General features: G+C 41.7%; 1 protein-coding gene across 1 annotated transcript in view; it reads left to right on the top strand.

Annotated features, from left to right (window-relative positions):
* Positions 1-23,761, top strand: part of CNTNAP2 (contactin associated protein 2) — a 1,506,181-nt gene that overhangs the window by 89,117 nt on the left and 1,393,303 nt on the right. The window contains exon 3 of the mRNA XM_064290350.1: positions 4,883-5,076. Coding sequence (XP_064146420.1) covers positions 4,883-5,076 — 194 coding nt within the window. The remainder of the gene's footprint in view (positions 1-4,882; positions 5,077-23,761) is intronic.

The raw sequence follows: 23,761 nt of genomic DNA, 5'->3' as shown, positions 1-23,761 counted from the left end.
AGGCTACAACCGATGACTGCCCTGACAGGGAATACAACAGAGAACCCCTGAGGGAGCAGGAGAGCTGTGGGATGCAGTCCCCAAATTCTCGTCAAAAGACCAGACTTAATGGCCTGACTGATACTAGAAGGACCCTGGTTGTCATGGTCCCCAGACCTTCTGTTAGCCCAAGACAGGGACCATTCTCAAAGTCATCTCTTCAGACAGGAATTGGACTGGAGTATAGGATAGAAAATGATACTGGTGAGGAGTGGGCTTCTTGGATCAAGTAGACACATGAGACTATGTTGGCATCTCCTGTCTGGAGGGAAGATGGGAGGGCGGAGGAGGTCAGAAGCTGGCTGAACAGACAAGAAAAGAGAGAGTGGAGGGAAGAAGCGTACTGTCTCAGGAGAGCAATTAGGAGTATATAGCAAGGTGTGTATAAATTTTTTGTATGAGAGACTGACTTGATTTGTAAACTTTCACTTAAAGCACAATAAAAATTAAAAAAAAAGTTGAAACTACTAAGTCATAGTAAAATAACCATAGAAATGTTTCATTATTAAGCCAGTGAAATCATTTGCACTTTTCTTGACAAAATGAAAATAAATAAATAAATAAAAAGGATTGTATTTTATTCTGGCTTAAATTGTTTCCTACCAAATTTTCTTTCTTACAGGTAATCTTCTCTCAAGGTTTGTTTAGATCTTGAAAAAAAAAAAAAAAAAGTGTTAGGAACACCTGGAAAAAAAACTTTTTTGCAATGTTTCAGCAGAAATTTATTATTTTTTATAGAAGTATCCTGGTAGTTAGTTATAGCAACAAAAACATTTTTCATAAGCCCAGTTTACATGTGTCAGTATACCTATAAGGCAAAACTCTGTGCTAATTTACTTTTTGAACGTTCTTGCTGAGTCAGAATTGACTCAGTGGCAGTGGATTTTTTTTTTTTTTTAATGTGCTCTGGTCAGCTCTGTCATTATTACCCAATTACAATGATCCTTGAAATCGTGTGGTTTTGTCTGAACACACTACAAGCACATGTTGTTGTTTTCGTTGCTGGCAGTGTTTTTATAACCACTAATTTTATCAGATTTTCTGGTGTTTTAGATACAATATTGTGGTATTAGTATTTGTGAGCTTATGTAAATAACTTTTTTGAAAATGAAGTAGTAATTAAAGGAAAAGAAGGAGAAAAATATAAAAAACTTTAGCACAAAAATATTACTAAGGGTTCTGTATAGTCTGGTACGGGAAGTGGCCATGGGGGGTGTGGTTGACACCACGAGTTACCAGACTGGGTGATGCCAGCCTGACTGATGGCACTGACATGATTCAGACAAGCTCTTTGTCACTGCATAAAAAGCACCACTCTTCCTCCATTGTCCAATCGCGTGTTCATCATCTTCTTTTAAAGCCTCGCTAGGAGCACATTTAACATCCACAAAGCGACATTGTTTTGTTGGTGCAGTGTGTATTCTCTAAGACAACAGAGATTTTCTCTGTAGCTCTCCTCACTTCCGTCTGGACCCTGAGCAGAATTCCCTTTGGTGTCCATAATTCATTCTACTGTGTATGTCAACGTGGCACATCAGTGGCAGTTCTGTTTTTTAATTTAAATACAAGAAAAAATATTTTACATTTACTCCCATATTTACCATTTCCAGCATTTCTCTCTTCATGTAGGTATGATTTTCAATATACTAAAACTCCCCTGCAGCTGAAAAAGTCACATTTCTTATAGTCTAAGATCTATTGGTGATGAATTTGATCAGCTTTTGTCTGTGTTAAACATTTTTACTTTAATTTCATTTTTAAAAGATATTTTGCTGGATTTAGAATTTTAAGTTGACATTTTCCCCTGTTTTAATCACTTTGGAGCCTGGTAGTGCAGTGGTAAAGCGCTTGGCTGCTAACCAAATTGTTGGCAGTTCACACCACCAGCTGCTCTGCAGGAAAAAGATGTGGTAGTCTGCTTCTGTAAAGATTTCAGCCTTGGGAACCCTACAGCACAGTTCTACTCTGTCCTTTAGGGTGGCTGTGAGTCAGAATCAACTTGGCAGCAATGATTTTTGGGGGATTTCATTAAATCACTTTAGAGATATTGTTCCACTGTCTTTTGGTTCACTGAGAAGTTGTTGCCTTGTGACTAATTTTTTTTTCTTTTTTCCTTTTGCTACTTTTAAGATTTTCTTTTTTTTTTTTTTTAATCAATTTATTTTGATATGCGTCATTGTGTGCTATTTTGTGTTTATCCTCCTTGGAGTTCAAACAGCCTCTCAGATATCTCAGTTTATGTTTTTCAGCCATTATTCCTTCACATTTATGCCCCAATCTCTACCTTCTCTGCTTCTAGGACTCGTTTCACAGGAGTGTTAGGTGCTTAATATTGTCCAACAGGTTACTGGGGTTCTATTAATTTGTTTAAGCCTTTTCTCCCATTGAGCTTCAATTTGGATGGTTTGTAAGACCCTGTGTTTAAGTACACTGATGTGTTCGTTTGCAGTATCTGATCTGCTGTTAAGCCAAGTCAGTGAATTTTTCATTTCAGATTTAATTTTCAGTTCCAAAATTTCCATTTTGTTCTATTTATAGTTTTTGCTTTTCAGTTAGGGTTTCCAAATTTGCTAAGTCAATATTTATAAGTTTTCTTTCAGATAATTGAACCAATTTATGATTTCTCTTTTAAAGCCCTTGTCTGCTAATTCCCTCATCTGTCATTTTTGGGTCCATAATCTAATCTATTCAATAGAGCCCTGGCACCACAGTGGCTAAGAGCTATGGCTGCTAACAAACATCAGCAGTTTGAATCTTCCAGCCACTCCTTGGAAACCCTATGGGGTAGTTCTGCTGTCCTATAGGGTCGCTATGAGTTGGAATTGACTCAACAGCAAAACTCAATGACTCAACAAGTCTATTGGTTGTTTTATATTCTAGTTATGAGTCATATTTCCCTGCTTCCCCAAATTTATAAATTTTCAAAAATAAATTGTAAACTAAAAATTATGGCTGCTATGTTGTTTCTCTGGTGGCACAGTGGTTAAGAGCTCAGCTGCTAACCAGAAGGCCAGAAGTTCAAATCTACCAGCTATTCCTTGGAAACCCTATGGGGAAGTTCTACTCTGTCCTGTAGGGTTGCTGTGAGTTAGAATCGACTTGATGGCAAGGGGTATGTTGTTGTTTATCTAAATTTTTGTGACCTTTCTTAATGTCGTGTTCTTTTTTTTTTTTTTCCTCATCAGGGAGTTAACTTACTTGGGATCAGCTTGATCTTTTTTGAGGTGTGTTTCTAAACTTTTTTCAGAAGTGTCCAGAGTAGGATTTAGTTTAGGACTAAATTATCCATGTTTGTACTGCATGCCCTTCCTGGGTCTCCACGGAATACCTGGAGTTGTCCATCAAGGTCTCTCCATCTTGGTAGGTCTGAAGTCAAACTCCTCCCAGTCCTGTGCAGCCTCTGATTGTGGTTCATCTCGTAACTGCCTTTACGTGGTCTTTTGGAGCTTTGGTCTGAAAACACACAGCTCAGCATTTGTCTAGAACCTGGGTTCCAGAGACTCATGTGCAGGTGTCTAGAGCTCTCTCTCTGCACAGCATCCCTTTGGACACGCTACTCTGCACATCCAGCTTCCGCAGTAGCTGTGGATTGTGTGCTCTGTTTGGGCTCTGCTTCCACCTGCCACAAGCCAGGAAGCTCTACAAGCAGAGAGCCAGGTGTCTTGTGGGGCTTTGGCTTTCTTCTTTTGCGGACCAGTTACCCCACTGCCTGTTCTGTCCAGTAGCTAAAAACAATCATTTTGTATGTTTCGTAATCATTTATGGTAGGGGAGCTATTCTGTCATAGCTGGAAGCAGAAATAAGTCATATGAAAATTGTTAAATGAATGATATTTCTGTGCTGATTTACAAACTGATTTTCATTTTAGCTGTCTTCATAGAATAAATTGTTTTTATTGTCAGCTTTTAAATGTCTTACTTTAAAAGAGATGCATATATTTTAACATACTGTATATTGGATAATTTATTGAATTTTTTTTCCCATTTACTTTCATTAGTAGCTAAACTCATCCACAAAAATATATATACACATATATTAGAGCGCTAAGCATTATGCCGTATTTTCTATAGTTTATGTGCAGCCATGGTTATTTTAGATATTACTACAAATTAAGAGTATTTTTGTTCTATGTGAGTGTTGTTCTTCCAATAAATCTTTTTTTTCCATTCTCACTACTTGCCAGCCAATTATCATATTTAACCAAGATAAATTTCACTTGTTTAGCAACTCGAACCACGTTTCCGGAGCTGTGGTCATGAAGAGACGTTGACTGCGCCTCTCTTAGGCATTGGTTAAGGCACTGTGGATCTTCTATCTGCCTTAACTTCATGAGTACAGGCTGAGTGTAAGATTAGACCTCATCTTAAGTGCTAATAGTCTTTGAACTCTGAACTTTTTAAAGCAAAATAGATGTTGGAGTTGTATATATTTATTTTCAATTTTGTTTATAATTTATCAAAAAGGTGAACCTTTTTGGAAAGGGAATTAGCAGGTTGTTACATATTTTTACCTAGTGATTTCAGCTGAAGAACTCATGGTAAATTGATCAGCCCTCAGCCAATTAGACTTTGACATGTACTAATAAGATCTAATTGAGGAATTATGAAGACATTTGCTCCTGAGAAAATGAGCACATAATTGCTCCATAAAGAGGTTAAAGTATCAATGCTGTTCATCTGGAAGAATATTAGTTGGAATCCTAAAAGCACCTGTAAAGGACACCTCATAATACACCTATGAAATATAGCACCGTGAAGGCCAATTAGACATGTAGAACGATCCATCCTCAGCTGTAGGTGCCGGGCTTTAAACACCCTCTTTCCCCTTTGCCTCTGCCCTCCAGGTGCAGGGGGCTGGTCCCCGTCTGACAGTGACCACTATCAGTGGCTCCAGGTGGATTTTGGCAGTCGGAAGCAGATGAGCGCCATCGCCACCCAAGGGAGATACAGTAGCTCCGACTGGGTGACACAGTACCGGCTGCTGTACAGTGACACGGGCAGGAACTGGAAACCCTACCACCAGGACGGGAACATCTGGGTGAGTCGTCACAAAGCAAGGCCAGGTTACCATGCAGACGTTTGATAATGGTGGGAGATGTGCATTTGAAAATGTTAGTGTTCCTTCTCTCTGAGGTTCATGCAGTTGTCAATGTTTATTAAAGACCTTTGAGAGGCAATCAATAGGTGGGGCAGATCAGTCAGTGGATAGATACAGGTAGATAGATAGTAGATAGATGATAGAGAGAAAAGATATATAGATAATAGCTAAATGATAGGTAGACAGATGATACATTAGATAGATAGGCATGGGATAGATAGTTACAGATAGATAAATATATAGATAGATATAGGAGATGGTACCATAGATAGATAGATAGATAGATAGATAGATAGATAGATAGATACACAGACAATAGATAGATAGGTCATAAATTTATAGATCGATAGATCCTTTTCAATCAAGGAGACAGTGGTCTTGGTTGAAATGATTATCCGGTGTCTGGGGTGTGGGACTCAATCTTGGCCATACATTCCAGTCGCTTGAGGCGTTTTACAATATAGGGATGGCTGGCACACCCAGGTCAATTAAATCAGAGTCACCTAGAGGAAAGTTATAATGAATAATACTTAAAGCTTGCTTTTAATGTGAACATCTTAGATTTGAGTAAAATTATGAAGAAAATAATTTAGAGGAGTGGGGCATTAAGATATGTTAAGAAAAGAGATTACCCATATTGCAGGACCTGTTTTAAACCCTTATTACAAACCTATATTCGCCGGAGAAAAACATAAACATTTAATCCATTTTACACGTAAATATTTCAATTAAATTTGAAAGTTGCATGTATTCAGTCTATTATTTGCAAGTCGAATACCTAACAGTGGAGGGATCTATTTTAATAATTTTAAAAAGCAATCAGAACCGAAATCTAGTAAAGCGATCAACATCAAAAGGAAGGAAGGGAGGGAGAAATGAAGGAAGGGGAGGGGGAGGGTGGGAGGAAGGAAAGATGAAGAGAGAGAGGGAGGGAGGGAGGAAGGATGGGGCAGTTTGTTTTTTTACTGTCATGTCCTTCACAGTACTGGGCAGAGTGTTGGGGATTTTCAGCTGATTGGGGCTCACTCCTGCAGGTATGTTAAAAGTCCCCAAGTATTTGGGGAGCAGCAGAGTTGCAAAGTGCTGGTGCGGGTGTCCAGTCATTTTCACAGTTGTACCCACGATGGTCACTGCTGGGTGAAATGAGGTAACCTGCTGATAATACGTGTGTCTCCCTGGGTCCTGTTCTAGAAATAATGGCTGATAAGCCATAAGGTTAAAGCAAGAGTGTTGTGTATCTGGATGTATAAGTCATGGGGAGCTAGTAGTGGGGAACACCCCTGTTTATGGAAAGTCTTCATGTCATAATTAAAGTGTAATTTACAGAGAATTGGTTTTCAACTTGTGTACATAATGGAGTCGCCTAGAGAGTTATAAAACACGTTATGCCTGGGTCTGACCCCCAGAGATCTGTGGTGTTTCCTGGGCATGGGGATTTTAATGCCCTCCCTTGAACATGATGCCCAGGCGAGGCTGAGCCAGGTCTCAGATTGTTTTCTTAAGGGCGGCCTGAAGGTGGGACGGATAAAGGAGGAGGATTGTGATAAAAAGCTGTAGAATAGAAAAGTAGACAGGACCTTACTTAAAGCGTAGCAGAGAGGCTGATCAATTCACCAGCCAACCAGCCAAACAAACCACTCACCAACCAACCAAGTAACTGAGAATAAACAGGGGATGCTCCTATCACAAGTGTGCCCAGTAACCCCCTCCTTACTTTCTCACTGTTTGTGGCTGTCACCGAAGACCAGAGCAGCAGGTAGGTAAAACAATTTAAGAGGCTGCAAGCCAGACTCCAAGCTATGTTTGACGTTTCAGATTTGGGAAAGTCTTCATCTCACAATCAAGAGAGTGTTTCAGTCCTCTCTTATCACCATCCTATCCCTTCTTGCTGAGGTAGTAAGGAAGACGAAGGTGAAAACACGGACCTGGAATTTATTTAGCGTTCTCGTCGGTTAGGAATATCCTCGTTCTGACTGTACGCAGAGACAGAAGTTCAGTGGGCGAGGGAGGGTAAAATCGTCCAGGGTGACTTAGTCACTTCAGGGGCTAAGTGAAATGCCAGTGGTTGAGTCGGGAGTGAAGCCATCACACAGTAAAAGAGCAGGAGTCATGGGGGTGGCCTGAGTCCAAAGGCCAGGATCTCAAGTCTCAGGATGGCCGTAAAGACTGGGTTCCTCTTGTCTCCTGCCTTGGTGGTGTTCGTTTTGTTACCTCCTTTCAAACTGTGTGTCTCCCCTTAAAAGTAAACACGCCATGTGATGAGTGATGAGGGAATATTTCTGGGAAAAAAACTTCAATGAACTAATTATGAAATTTTAAAAGAAATCACAACTAGATTAAGGCTCAGTCTAAACATCAGAAAAGCATATTTACGTGCCAGTGAGCCACCAACATACTGATTATGTTACTTTAATAATCTATGACAGAAATATTTTAATCCTCACTGATGCAAAAGAGTCCATGGCTCTAATGTATTCTAAAAGAGATAAAATTCAGTGTTTTCTAAAAACTCTTGAGTACTTTAGAGCTTATGTCTTAACACACATTAAGTGATTAAAATTCAGCATTTACAAATCTCAACAAAAATAATTCTGGTGCTTAAGTTTATTAGAAGTGGTAATTAAATATTAGAGTTTCTTTTAATCTGCTACAATTTAACATAAGGAATATTGAACCTAAATGAAAGAATTCAGACACATAGAAGGATTGAATGGCTTCAGTGGGCAACACCTTATAAGATGTGAAGTTTCAGGTAGTGCAAAAAATTTAAAACAGATGTAGTTTTTGAGTTTTCTTTTTCCCATCCATTCATGTAAGGATTGAGTGCCCAAGAAAATGGACCATGGTGTAAATTCAGTAGCTTGAAGATTATCTTTTAACAAATGCAAATGATTATTCTTTCTACAATTGTAGGGAAATGGATAACATGACTAATTTTGTTACAATATTCTTTCTGAATGACCATAGGAAGATTCTGAGCTACTTTGTGATTACTGGATAATATGTTAAAATAAGCAAAGAACAAGTAATATAGATGAGAAATTACAACAGAGTTTGAAAAGATTTTTAAAATCATTAACCTTACAATATGGAATTAGAGTGGCTTTTGAAAAATTTCTGAAGAATGGTTTATCTAAATATTTAATACTCAAAGTAGTGGGTTGCTGAATGTGCTTAACTAGCCCAGACTCCTATTCAGCTTCGATAATACTGACCATAATAGAATTCTTTACACTTTATCCACAATGCCATTTCCTTCTATTTAGATTTTCCTTCCAATGGGAAAGGAAACATATGTGCACATTGGTAAAACTGCCAGAAAAACCATTGCATGTTCATACCCCACAAAGTCTAATTTCCTAACCTGAATGGTTTTCAGGTTTCTTAAGTATAGTCTGTTGGCGAGAAGCAGTCTATATAAGTATTTCTTACCAAAAATCCGTTAAGCATTATATTAAATAAGAATTCCAGCAGATTTCTGCTAAGAATTTGCATTTAGTTTTGCTTGGGAAATTCAGTCACTGGTTTTGGAATGTAGATATTTGGAGCCAAAGTGGAAAACTGGAGTGTGAGTAGTGAATGAACGCCGTACAGGACAGTGACACACTATCAAGTTAGCACTCATGGTAACATAGGTGCATATCTGTGTGTGGTGTCGTTACTGTATTCATACTTGATGAGAAGAGGCTTATATATTAATAATTATTTCTTAAAACAATTTTTAGCCTTTTTGTTACAATGGGAGGCAGGTACCAGAGTAGGGGTCAGTGACCACTATATGCATTCGATGGAGGTGCCCACAGCAGTTAGAAGATTAATTATATGCTTTCATTTTCTAAATATTAAGTCTGTAGCTAGAATATGGATTTTCTGTTTTCTTTTTAAACAAGTATCCCATCAACCAATAAAAATTCCTGAAACAGGCTTTTAGATTAGCCAGTAATTAGTTGTTTGGCAAGTGACAGCCCAGATATGGACTGAATTCAAGTGTCTGGGATCATTTATTTGGTTTATAAACTTAGAGAAGCCACTTTATTTCTCTGCACCTCAAATTCCTAATCTGAGAAATGACAATAATTAAAAAAAAAAAAACCGTTAGGAGATTTGGAGTCCCCGACTGGTACAAACAGTTTACGTGCCTGGCTGCAAACCATTTGAGTCCACCTAGAGATTTTTTTTTTTAGAGACACCTCGGGAAAAAGCCTGGTGAACTACTTCTGAAAAACCAGCCATTGACAACCCTGTGGAGGACAGTTATAGTCCGACACACACAGGGTTGCCATGAATCGGAGTTGACTCAAAAGCAACTGGGTTTTACTGGGAGGTTTAAATAAGATTATGTATGTAAAGAAAGTTTGCAATCTATAAAGATTTAAAAACGTGTGTTATCAGTTGTCGAGCTTAGAGATATTCTACAAAACTAGTATTTTTTTTCAATGAGCTTGTGTTCCTTTCTATCCTTTCCAGATCAAATTTGCCTGTTCACGGCTTACGTGGAAGCGTTTTAATGTAGGAAATGGGCTTAAAAGCAGGAGGTGCAGTGTGGGCAAATCTGGGGCATATTTTCCAATTTGCAGATGGAGTGGCCCAGGGTACATAGTGCAGTGAAGGGAGACGGAGAGGGAACGTGGCCAGCAGACCCAGCTCCACGCCAAGTGCCACTGCAGGCTTTAACAGATCGTTTGTCACCTGAATGAGGGCCGTGTGACCAATGAGCCATGTAAGAGATCCTGCCTAAAAACGGATAGATCATTCTGTCCTACCTTTCCAGCCATTTGCGATGGCAGTCACACTAATGTTCCAAATTAATTAAAAACCTGTCCCACCGATGAGTGTGAGACATGCCTCTGTGTCTCAGCTCAATGGCATGTTAAGATTCTCTCGTTAATTTTAGAAATTTTCTGCATATAAAACTAATGAGGACAGCCGTCCCTGTTGCTTGCTTATCTATCTTCCATCATATACTTGCTCTCTCTACTTCACTGTGGCACCGTAGCCACTCCTGTGGCCTGAAACATGCCCATGATCATGAAGATGGTGCAGGACCCGGCAACACCTTGTTCTGTTACACAGAAGGTCTCCATGAGTTGGAGCCAACTCTGCAGCAACGAGCCTACAACCACTTCCCCGAGGACACTAAGGCAGCTCTTTTCTCCAGCAGCTGTGACTCCCCTTGCTAGTCTGTATATAAGGAGCCCCTGGGTGGCACATATGGTTAAACGCTCAACTACTAGGAAAAAGGTTGGTGGTTCAAACTCACCCAGAGGTGCCTTGGAAGAGAGATCTGACGATCTGTTTCCAAAAGGCAGCAGCCTTCTGACACACACGGAATGGCCGTGAGTTGGAGTCAACTCAACGACAACTAACGAGAAATCTGTGTATACACGCTCAAAGTTGCTATAAGTTATGTCAGAGAAAGACCGAGAAAGCATATTCAAGATAGTTGTAGAGAAAGCTCATTAAGAGATAGAACAAATCAGAGAAATCAGCGTTTACCACTTTCCAAAATGACCCCTTATATACACGTGGTAAAAATCTTCCAGACTTTTATAGATGAAAAAATTTCCAAGGTAAATTTGGAATAAGCTTCACATTTCCGTGAAATAGATTTTTCTGTTTACACCTCATTTGGACTGGGTGATATTTTTAAAGTCTCATGAATTTTAATAAGTTGTGTGGCTATCCCAGGCCTTTTTGCATATACGATAATCCCTCTACTGGTGAATTTTGACCACCTTTCTAAATAAGTATTTGTGTTATGAGATTCTGATAATTAAGAGGTCATGAGATTTCTTCCAGTGTAAATTTGTGAGTCACACACACATACACACATGTACATATAGAACCATTCTAACAAATATGGTTATATGTTTAATCTTTTTCCAAAAATTGGAAGGTAAAAATAAGATGTTAATAATATCGACTACATATTGTTGGAAAACCCTGGTGGCATAGTGGTTAAGAGCTATGTCTGCTAACCATAAGGGTCGGCAGTTCAAATCCACCAGGCGCTCTTTGGAAACTCTATGGCGCAGTTCTACTCTGTCCTATGGGTAGCTATGAGTCAGAATCAACTGGACGGCAACTGGTTTGGTTTTTTTGCTTTTATATATTGTTTACATATACTGTTAGAGTGAAAAAAAAAAGTGATACAATCTTATATGATTAGATTTCTTACATCAGTAAAATAGCGGTCTATAATTCTTCATAGTTGAGTGCATTTTCCCTGTGAGATAAGAATAGAATATACGTAATATTTGTTCTAGTTTTTGAAAGCGCATGTGATTGCTGGGAAAGAAGAGGGTTCTCTATAAGTACACCCATAGTCTCAGGTCTGCTTATTTTCTTCAGGGCTCAAATAATGGAGAGGCCAAAATTCTGCTAATCAGACCAAGGCTGGGTTTAGGTGACAGAAGCCTAAATGACTGAAGGTGAAATCAGATTTTTATCACTTGTTGACAGACGGGGGATGCCCACAAATATTTTGAATAAGATATTTGCTCCCTCCTTGAAGATGTGTGTTTACTCCGCTCAGACTGTAGCTTAATGGAAGTCAGCCACTCCTTGGAAACCCTATGGGGGGTTCCGCTCTGTCCTGTAGGGTCACTATGAGTGGGAATCCATGTGATGGCAATGGGTAGAAGAATAATATGACTACGTTGCAGGGGAAAGGTAGGTTAGAGCAAAGTAAACTATCCTCACAGGATGTATTGCACTGGGAAAATCTGCTGTAAAAAAACTCTTTACAGCTTTAGAAAACAAAATGTCACTTTGAGGACTAAGGTGCACATGACCCAAGCCATGCTCTTTCATTCCCCTCATATGCATGTGAAGCCTGGGCAATGAAAAAAGAAAATAGAAAAAGAATCGATGGATTCAAATTGTGGTGTTGGCAAAGAATACTGAATATAGTGTGGGCTGTCGGAAGGTGGGCTGTCGGAAGAACAAACAAATCAGTTTTAGAAGTACAACCAGAATGCTCCTTAGAAGTGAGGATGGTGAGACTTTGGCTTGCTTACTTTGAACATGTCATCAGGCAAGACCAATTGCTAGAAAAGGACATGGGGGTGGATGTAGGGAGTTAGCAAAAGTGAGGGAAACCCTCAATGGGATGGATTAACACAATAGTGGTGAAAATGGGATCAAACATCAAAGGTCATGGAGATGGAGCAGGGCCAGGCCATGAGTCAGAGCCAACATGCCAAAACCAACAACAACAATCCGTCCTTTTCTGGGGGTGGTAGGCACCCACAGAAAGCAAGAATAGCCATTAAAAGGACGGACTCTGGACTCTGACCACTTAGGCTGACCCTGGCAACTTCTGTAACTTGTCTCTGGAGCCCTGGTGGTGCAGTGGCTAAGTGCTCAGCTGCTGACTGAAAGGTCCACAGTTGGGACCCACCGGCCACTCCAGGGGAGAAGGATGTGACAGTCTGCTTGCCTAGAGATTACGGCCTTGGAAACCCTACGGGGCATCTGCTCTGTCCTGTAGGGCTGCTGTGGGTCAGAATTGACTTGATGGCAGCGGGTTTGGTGTTTCTGTTTTTGTTGGTTTTTTATCTCTGTGTAACACTGGGCAGGTGCCTTAAACATTCTGTGCCTGACACCTCAGCTGCAAAATAGGCAAATGATAGTAATTCTCTCACTGGGCGGTTGTGGAGATTGAGTTAACAATCCACCTGAAGAACTTAGAACAATGCTGGCCCATGTCAATCGCTGAGTTACTATTATATTCTATTAATCCGTGACTTTCAGATGGATCACCGTCACATACTGCAATCTGTCTGTTCTTGAGTGTTCAAAGAGCCTCTTCCTGCCACTACACAGTAGCTTTTCTCGGTGAGCGTTGGCATGTGTATTGCATCACATCTGTGCTGCTTAGCCTGAAAAGGCCAATAACTCACTTTCCAGTGTAACCGAGAGTGTTAATTTATGTTATTGGAATCATGGTCGCATTAATTGTCACACCGAATCCCATGCATCACCATACAAACTGGGTCTGCAGAGTTCTTTCAGACGCAGGTTTTTTGACTGTGCTGTTGATTTAGATTTAGTTTCATGAATTCACTTGTGTTAACTTTGGGTGTGCAGAGTATAAATAGCCTGTCTTTGCCTGCAGTTCTCCACTGTCTTCTTAGGCTGATTGAAAAGAGTAAGGTGAGGAGACTCCAGCACAGACCTGTAAGTGCGACCTAGGACAGAAGTTCTGGTTAGCGAGGAGGCTGGGAGGCCTGCAGACAGTGTGAGGTGCTCCCTGGGCCAGCAGCATCATGTCACCTGGGGGCTCATTAGACATGGAAACCTCAGCCTACCCCAGAGAGCTGCAGGACCTGCATTTTAAGTGACGCATAGATAGTTGTGTCATAGACCCACAGGAAGGCTTGAGTGCATGGCTGTGGATATCTGAGGAGTGCTCATGAGAAAGAGGACTTAGATGTGGTCCCTGTGTTCTCAAACCAGAAGGGAGAACTGGGATTCACAGTGTAAGCACAGACAGAAGTAGCATGAAGGAGAAGGAGCAGATTAATGTTGCTTTGTTAAGGTGGCACTTACTGACAGGGCTTCTAGCAGGTTCTTCCTGGTTCAGTCATGGCCCAGGAAGCAATGCCAGAACACAAGAAAACAAGGGCAGCATATGTGTTGCATAGCAACTAAACCTCTCGCCTGTTGAATTTTCAGCAAAGCCGGTGTCCTGCACAAAGATGGCAGACAACCTCACCACTTGGAATGCGTGTAGCTCTCCACAGTCGTGGCAATAATTCTATCTCCCACATCAAGCTCCTGAAAGGCTCACTACCCCTCTTCCAAGTCTCCCATTCCAAGGTTTCAACTAGTAATTTTTGCCATTCCAGTTATTGTTCCCTTTCAGCCAAATTCTAAAAATTCAGCTCTGTTCCTGTTTCGCTTTGTTGGCTGTGACTGAACCAGTTCAAAATGGTTAGAAGCCCTGCTTACTGAGCAGCTACTGTTTACTTAGGGTGACCAGTACCAGGTACTGTCAAGTCGGCTCCAACTTGTGACCACCCCACGTATGTCAGAGTAGAACTGTGCTCCGTAGAGTTTTCAATGGCTGATTTTTTAGAAGTAGATTGCCAGGCTTTTCTTCTGAGGCACATCTGGGTGTACTTGAACCTTCAACCTTTTGGTTGAACCCAAGCATATTAACTTTTGTACTTCACAGTGACTCCTACTGAAGGCTGACGATATAGAAATGAATAAACAAAGACACAGTTTCTGTCTTCTGGGGTGCAAAATCCAGTGGCAATGACAAATGTGAATCCACCCTTGTGCTGCATGGTTACCTGTACCCTCGCTGGCAGGCGCTCCTACAGGTCGCTCTGTAGGACACCCCATGGAGAGAGGCTGAGCGTGGTGGTCAGCAAAGGCTCTCACAAGGAGCCGTGTGTTATGGGGTAAGTCAGTGAAGGAGCGAGGAAGCCCACCTGAGCAGCCCAATCTTGTACTCGAATCAGTGGGACGGAGGATAGAAGGCTGCTGCTAAGGACGAGGCCACTCCCTGACTTCCTTACTAAAAACACACAAACAGGCAAGCACAAACTCCATTTTAATTCTGAAAGCACAATTTTTAAGTCAGTCATGTTCAAGCTGCAGCATGTGAACATGTAGCTCTACGAGGTCACAGGCATCCGTGAAACCCTCTAGGGTGGGCTGGGCCGCACTTTCATCCCTAGTCGCCTCCTGATGCAGATCCCACCTCTGTAGACCTTCACATTGTAGGCCTTCGAGAGCCCACTAAGCTAAAGCCCTTCGTCTCGGTGGGGATGAGGCTGAGAGACGAGACATTCCTTAAATCTGATCCCAAACCCAGGTGTACTGGCTCCTGGTCTAGTACACAATATGGCGCCAAGCCACCTGCTTTGATTTAGCAAGAAGCACCATTACAACGGAAAACCTGGTGGCCTAGTGGTTAAAAGCTATAGCTGCTAACCAAAAGACTGGCAGTTTAATTCCACCAGGAGCAACTTGGAAACTCTATGAGGGATTACAAAAATGATCACTTGCTTATTTTGACTACATGAAGACCATGCTGACAGCATGTGTAGTACCTGTGGATGCAAAGAGCATGGATTCTGGAGTCAGACTTCAAATATCAAAACCCTGCTCCATCCCTTGCTAATGGTGTGGGTTCCATCATGTTAATCAGCCCTTTAGGAGCCACAGTTGCTTTAGCTATAAAAGGCATGTGATAGTATTTACCTTACAGGGTTTGGGGGAGGATCCAAGAAATTAATTAAGTATAAATTACTAGACCAATTCCCCATAAATATAGCCTCTTCTTCATACCCTCCTCCTCATTGTTTGTGAGTATGATTATTACTGTTATTATTAATGATCACAGAGCACTGTATTACAGGTGATTGGAAGAACTAAGGAAGTAACCAGCTGATAGAGCTCTCCTTGAGAATAGTTCCAGTCATAAGGACAGTAACATCCAGGCAATGACTCAAACAAAGCCAAGGTCATCTAGCTCTGAGCTTTGGGCTTCGTGCCCTGGGCACTGTGAAGGTATCCACTGTGTGTTACTTACGCCCATAGTTCCGCCATTGGTAACTAACCCGGTCAGTGTTGACTTTGAGAAAGAACTGATAGCATGTTAAAGTATATTGGTAAATAAATTCCATTTGCTTGCATTGTTGTTGGTTGGTGCTGTTGAGTCGGTTCCGACACGTAGTGACCCTACACACACCAGGATGAAATGCTGCCCATTCCTGCGCCATCCTCATGGTCATTGTTAGGATGGAGCCTGTTATTGCGGCCATTGTGTCAGTCCATCTCATTGGGGGTCTTCCTCTTTTTTGCTGACTGCCTACTTTACCAGGCAACATGTCCCTCTCCAGGGACTAGCTCCTCCTGATAACATGTCCAAAATATATAAGAGGAAGTCTTTCCACCCTCGCTTCTAAGGAGCATTCTGGCAGTCCTTCTTCCAAGACAGATTTGTTCATCCTTCTGGCAATCCGTGGTATATTCAGTATTCTTCACCAACACTGCAAGTCAAAGGCATCGATTGCATTAAACTCGCTTAATTACAGGCCCCAGTGAAAGCATCTTTCTGGCAAAAAGATAGCTGAGCCTGGGGAAGGTGTAAGGCTTCGACTGCTGGTTCTAGAAACTTTATATTGTGCTTCCAGATGAAAAAAGAGGGTGGTTGCGATACGTCTCTGCGTTTCTCCCAGGAACTGCGCTGTTCTGGGCACAGTGAGGGGGTCTGTTGTGATTGTCACTTATGTGGCTTATGATCCTGTTAGTATGCAGAGGCTGTGGAAACTCTCCTGTGACTTAGCAGAGCAACCAGGAAACCCTCCGGTACCTGTGACCCCATAATGCAGCACCAGTGTTCTCCGAGTTTCTCCTGGGAGCCAGCGGTCACGGGTGCTTTATGTGCTTCATCTTGTTGCATCCTCACAGCACGAAACTAGTGATGCTGCAGATGACTGTTGCTACGAGGCCCATTTTACAGCTGTGAAAATCGAGGCTGAGAGGCGATGAGCCCTTCCTGGGGAACACGGTGGGCTCACAGTGGGCTGGGGTCTGAAGCCCAGCCTTCTGACTCACTGGCCCTTGCCCTTCATCCTTGGGTCTTCCTCAGCACTTCCTTCTAAGTCCACGTGAAATGTGGTGACCACCATATTTTAACTGTAACACAGTGTACATCATAGGATGGCGAAACCATTAAGGGTTCTGCTGCTGACCAAAAGGTTGGCGGTTCAAATCCACCCAGCGGCTCTGCCGGAGAAAGGCTTGGCAATCTGCTCCCGTAAAGATTACACCCTAGAAGATCCTCTGGGGCAGCTCTACCCTGTCACATGGGGTCACTGTGAGTCAGAATCAACTCAACAACACCCAACAACAACAATTCTTAGTAAACCCCATTAATACTGTTTAAAGAGAATTGGATCTGAAAAGTAAATATTGCATATTTTCATTTAAAAAAAAGTTAAATACATGAGATTGTGATACCTAAGATGTGCTTCTTTTTATCTTCTATTCTGTCAATTCGGAATCTCTAACTCGTTTGGTTTATATGTCAAGGTCTTAATTATTTATATGATATATGTATACGTAATACTTTTCTGCATTTTGATAAGCGAAACACTCCTATAGGACTTTTGATATTATGTATTCTGAGGCTATAATTTTCCAACATCTGCAAGGGAGCTGTAGGGCCCCCACCCTTTGAAATCCTGGAGGTGGAGGACTGTGGGCTGTACCAGTGTTTATGTTTGTTAGCTTTCTGGTTACATCCTGGCCTCACTGTGGACTAGGTCCTCAGCTCACAAGCAGTACTTATTCCTGGCCAGATGTCTCACAATTTCCTATTGTCCTTTGGAAGTACCTCCAGGCGAGAGGCAATGAACTGATCAGTGACTCTCAACATTGCAGATACATTTGAGTCTCGTGGGGAAATCTTTATGATTGCGATGGATGGCAGCAACTAGCTCAACTAAATCAGAACCTCAGAGTGCACCACGAGCCTCAGGACTTTTAAAAAAAAATCTCTCCAAGTGATTCCAATGCGCGACCAGGACTGAAAAACCCTGGAATAAAACAAACAAACAAACAAAAAACCTAAACAATGAAAAGCATCTGCCATCAAATTGATGCTGACTCACGATAGCCCTGTGTGTGTTAGAGTAGAGCTGTGCTCCACAGGGTTTTCAATGCTGATTTTTCAGAAGTCTGTCTCCAGGCCTTTCTTCTGAGGTACCTCCGTGTGGACTCAAACCACCAAACTTTAGGCTAGTGGTCAAGTGCAAACTGACTGCACCACCCAGGACTTAGATATTGGAGAGATCAACATGAATCAATCTCTGTTCATGGAAACCCTGGGTGTCACCATGGGTGCTGGGAAGAAGCAGTGACTTGCAGTGGGAACCCTAGTTGCTAGGCAGGGTTTCCTGTTTCCTTGTCTTTTTACATCAAGCATTAGAGAGAGAGAGAGGATTAAAAAAAAAAAAAGAATTAGTATCGGGAGCCCCTGACTTACAAAGGGGCTCTGTTCCAACTACTCCATCCTACGTCAGTTCCGACCTAAGTCGAATACCTCATTTTTTTTTAGTTTTTATTATTATTGCCTTTTATTATCAGTATCTTTATAAACTGAATCTTTATTTGTCTTTCAGTGTTGAAAACATTTCATGTAAACTTAAAGATATATTTTAATACATACATACGTACATTAAAAAAAACACACAAACCGTAAAAAAAAACAGACGGTCATAAGTGCAGTTCATCATACCTAGAACGTGCCCTAAGTCAGAAATTCGGTGTATAGCACGTGCTATGTGCTGGTTTTTTCAGGCTGTCTCACTTAATATTCTTGGGATGTAAATATCATTATTCCTAATTTTCAAATATGAGCATTGAGGCTCCAGAACTTACCCAGGGTCTCAGAGCTTAGAAAGTGGAAGAACTCGTTTGCAGATCTTGTTGCTGTTGTTCTTATTTAGATTTAGAAACTCGATACAGCTATTAGGGAAGAATGTTATGGAGCTACAGCATGTGAAGATATTGCTACCATGGAGGCAGGGGGTCGTTAGTGGTTGCATGGTTAGAAATCGCAGGGTGTATTCATATAAGAAAGACAGTGCCTTCTATGAGGGCTTCCCGTCAGTGCAGGGACTCAGGGCACAAGCCGAGGCAAACAGCGAGCCACTGACTGACAACTAGTTACCTGTGACTTTTATCATGCATTCCTCTACATGCAAAACTTCAAAGAAACATTTCAGAATTATTCTCTCCTGGGAGGCAAATGAAGCAAAGATAGTTTTTAACACCAACCCCTTCCCCACCATGAGTAACATTTGACCTTAAAAAATTGCCCAAGTTTCAAGCCTTATGCAACATTTATTCTTTGAGGAAGGCTAAGAGACAGACCCTTCCTGCCATGTTAGATGTGGACACTGATTTGCCCAGGAGAAGGCATTGCCCATCCTACCACTTAGCAAGCAAAATTGTGCCTTCTGTACGCACAGGGACTGCCTGTGTCTTCTCAGCTTTGTTCCGGTGTGCAAACTGGAAAACAGAGCCGTGTGTGATGGCCAAAAGCAACAAGGGGAGACTGAGTTCATCATGAGGTTATGTGGGCTGTTTACATTCAGCAGGGCACAAGCAAGTGTTTACAGCACACAAGGGGAAAAACGCACGAGAGGCTTCCTGCTCCTTAGAAGATTCCGTGATCACGATGCAAGTTGACTGGGATATGTTCAACGACTCTTTCTCATGACTCATTAAAGAGGATGGCCCGTGTAAGGTTAAACTTCTATAATATGGCAGTTTTATTTTTGGGATAGCATCAGGCCAGGGTATTACATTATTGTTTACTTAAAATAAGCAATAATGTCAATGATGTTATGTTGGTTTTTCATTTTAAAATCAAAGGAGAAAAAAAATTATTATTTAGGTACATTGTATATTTGGAATTGGGGCAACTGATAGTGAAATAAATAACACACACACACATATATGCTCATATCCAATGCCTATGACAAAATAACTCTTAACTCTCCCTAAAATCCTACCAGATCTGTAGATATTCTACTTGCAACTGATTCAATTAAAGCCCAGGACCTTGAGCTTTTGGCCAAGGTCAAATGCCACCCCCGCTACCAGCCACCATTCACTGAACACGACATGTGTACTTACTGTGTCATATCCTGGAACCTGGGAGATGAGCTTCCATCTTTGGGTTTACCAGTCCCCTATGCGTCTTCCCCCAAGTGTACCCTATGTATGAAGATGGGAGTTCATGGGTGCACTCAGGATACCAGAGGACAGGGGCTTACTTTCTCTCATTCAATGTTGTGTCTACCACCCCAGGGCACAGGGGTTCACTTTGTCTCCTTCAAGGTTGTACATACCACCCCAGGACACAGGGGTTTACTTCCTTTTGTTGAATGCTGTGTCTACCACCCCAGGGTGCAGGGGTTTACTTTGTCTCCTTCCGTCTTGTGTCTACCACCCAGGACAGTGCTTGGCACTTGAATGTGCTTAGCAAATATGTGTTGATAGAATGACTGAAATATGGAATTCAGTGAACCTTTGAATAACCAAAAGAAAACCAAACGCCAGTGCCGTCGAGTCAATTCTGACTCATAGCAACCCTATAGGACAGAGTAGAACTGCCCCATAGAGTTTCCAAGGAGTGCCTGGCGGATTCGAACTGCCGACCCTTTGGTTAGCAACAGTAACACTTAACCACTATGCCACCAGGGTTTACGAATCTTTGAATATGTAGGTATAATTGTTGTTAGTTGCCTTCAAGTCGGCTCTGACTCAAGGCAACCTTATGCATAATGGAATAAAATGTTGCCCAATTCTGTACCATCTTTGTAACTGTTGGTACGTTTGAGTCCATTGTTGTGTGGCCATTGTGCCAATCCATCTCAAGGAGCGTTTCCCTCCTTTTTGCCTACCCTCTACTCTACCAAACATGATGTCCTTTTCTATAACTTGTTGTTTCCTGATGCCGTGTCTAAAGTAAGCAAGCTGAAGTTTAGGTGTACATTTTTCAAACAATATTTATTTTCTTAATTTATATTTATATAGTAATACTAATAAATGTAGTATATGCCCAGATTTACTGGAAGGAGAAGCCAGAGTGTGGGCACGTGTGGGAAGCTCAGGTTTTCCATGCGGGGGGGGCGGGGTGGTGAGAGAGCACAGCAGAGGTTTCTGCAGTAGGAGGTGAAGGGGGTTACTGACCAGAGCAGCAAGGGCTGCCCCCCTCCAGTGATTGAGGGTGACATGAGGTGATGAGCCAGGGGGTGCAGCTGGCTGGTGTGGGGGCCTGGACTGACAACAGGCAGGTGGACATGCAAGAAGAAAAGGCACTCAAAGAACACGCAACGTTACCCAGGACAGAGAACGATGAGCCAGTCAACTGGAGTCTCATTGTGTTTAGGTCTACTTCACAGGCTTAAAGATAGACACTGCAAACACGTGCGCAGAGAACACTGAGAGATGGAAGTATGTTTGTTCAACAGGATCTGTGGGGTGACAGGGCTGTTACGGTTTCCTGGAGTCAAAGATTGCCAGTATGTCCTCAGGCACAGAAAACCGAGATGCCAGCAAGCTGCATTTATCAGAAAGGACCTGAAAGTGAAAAATAAGACAGGTATGAAGTTAACTTAGAACAATTCAATATTCCAAAAACATCTGTTGGAAGAGGCACTAAGGGCCCAGACTGAAGGAAATAAATCACAATTAGATCTTGTTCTGCAAAGATCTCCGAGATCTACGTTGGCAAATCAGGTCTGCGGAGGGAGTGAGGAGTCTTTCTTGACGGAGGAGTGCTTAGTGGTCCTTGGAGAAGGCTGTCAGCCGAATGTGATTTAGAGATTCCCTGTGCTCATTTATTCTGCTCAGACAACACAAAGAACACGCTTCAGTGCGGAAGAGATTTATGCCTAGTGGAAGAGCTTGCACTCAATGTCTTCTAGCTCCCCACCATCTCAGATTGCTTGATGAGCTGCTTTAAAATGTGTACCCCATATTTAATAATATCTGCTGAAAGGCAGGCATCTCAGTAAGTGACATAATTTCTGTTTCTGACCTTTCTATTATGATAACTTAAACATCATCTGATGTTCCTTTCCTTTACATAGAGTTGGTCCTACATTATTTACTTCATGTGATCATGTTGTTCTCGTCAGTATAAATGTTTTCTTTGAACCTTGTCACATTTGGAGTAACAGGAAGAAGCCAATGTTGGTAAAGGATAAGATGAACGTGCTACTCTAGAGATGGACTCTTTAAAGCTACACAGACTTAACATTTGTGAATCAGACAATCCCCAAAACTCCAGAAGAAAGACCAAAGTGCTGACACAGATCTTATAAAGGAAACTATATTAGAAGCCATTGAGATTGAGCATAAAAGTAAAATTTTGAGGCATTTCATGAGAAATTGCATTAGATGTTCAGGCTTACTTCAATGGAGATTAGTAAATTTATTTCTATCTTCCCAACCAAGTGCTAGTCGGCTCTCAAAGGAAAGGATGGCAAGGTCAAAATTTGTTTTAAAGAACATCACTAATAGAGACTCTCAGCCCCAAGGTGACCCGTCTCCCTAATTAGTAAGACTGGTACATTAACACCTACCAGGTACTGAAGGAGATCAACCAAAATAGATCAGTTATTAAAATCAACCTGAACCGCGACCCTGGCTCTAAGGTCAAACCCAACCCAAACTCTAGCCCCATCCCTAAATCTAACCCTAACCCTAACCTCAACTCTGTCACTGGTCCTCACTCTCACCCCAACCCCAATCTTAAATCCAGTCCTAACCATAATCCTCACCCTGACCTTATTCCTGACCCTGGCTCTAACCCCAGCTGCAGCCCAACCCTAAGCCATTGCTGCTTACTAAATGCATAATTGAACTTGAATTCAACCTCATTCCTCATTCCTCCAATAATACTCAGTCATGCAAACAAGAAAAAGCAAGAAGTCTACTTAATATCCTTATGATTACTTAAACATTAATGCCTTCCTGTTTTTTATTGACCTTAACTGTAGTTAGGAAGACTTGGTTAAAGAACAATCAAGCTAACACATTTAACACAACTGTCGAAATCTTTCTTGAAATTACTTTACTGATAGAATATTTCTTTAAAAGATAAGGAAAGCAAATAGCATTGTAAATTTTACTATTTTGAGATAGGAAATACTCAACCTTTTTTTTTGTCCTCACATTAACATTATTAAATAGGATACATATTAAGGTTGATAATAAATTAAGAGTATAATAAATATACTCTTAATTTATCACGTGTCTGTTGACAAATCAGTAAAAGGTCCCAGAACTGATGTGTTTTGAGAATCAAGGTACTATGTTGTAGGGCAAATGATTCGTTGCTCACTAAATCCATTCCCCCATCTTCTTTGGCACAGGGACAGACACATTTCCTGGCTCCCTCCCTAGGAATAGCCAAATTCTCTGAGGCCGTGGGAGGCGGGGCCTCCATGAGTGGCATCCCAGCCCTCCCCACAGTGCAGCTCCATGGAGCCTGCACTTTCTGCTCCTCTGCCAGCTGGGGTGCTGGGGTACAAGATAGGAAAAGCTGGACCTCAAACCCATGCCTCTATAAAGCAAGTCCCTCCACTTCTGCATTAGACCCCACTTCATGTCACCTACTCTGGGACAGAACTCTGACATGCTTCCCTCCAACCCCATTTATATCATCAGATGGTCAATCCAGATTGTCCCCTTGGTGTATGCTGGTATTTTCCTCTGATTTCCGTGACCACCCCCATCCCATGGCCCTTAAATCCATTGCTCTTCATTGCAGCAATTGTTTTTTTTTTTTTTTTTAAAGTGCTTTTCTTGGTCTCTTCAATTCCCACCTTTCATTTCTCCTAGAACTCTCCAATCTGCCTCACTCTCACTCTTCAACCATCCCGTGCATGACCTGTGACCATCACCTAACACAGGTGGACACTTCTTTCCTCACTTCCAGGCACCATGTTCTCTGAATTCTACCCACCTAACTAGCTTTTGCTTCTCAGTCTCCTATGTTGTGTTTTCTCCGTAGCCAGACCATTTTAATGTTGGAATATCCAGGATTCAGTCCTTGGACCCTTTTTCTTTTCTATCTACTCTC

This window comes from Loxodonta africana, chromosome 8 (assembly GCF_030014295.1).
Source record: "Loxodonta africana isolate mLoxAfr1 chromosome 8, mLoxAfr1.hap2, whole genome shotgun sequence".
NCBI classification, from domain to species: domain Eukaryota; kingdom Metazoa; phylum Chordata; class Mammalia; order Proboscidea; family Elephantidae; genus Loxodonta; species Loxodonta africana.
The sequence above is the reverse complement of the archived record's forward strand: the minus strand, read 5'-3'. Positions and strand labels throughout refer to the sequence as shown.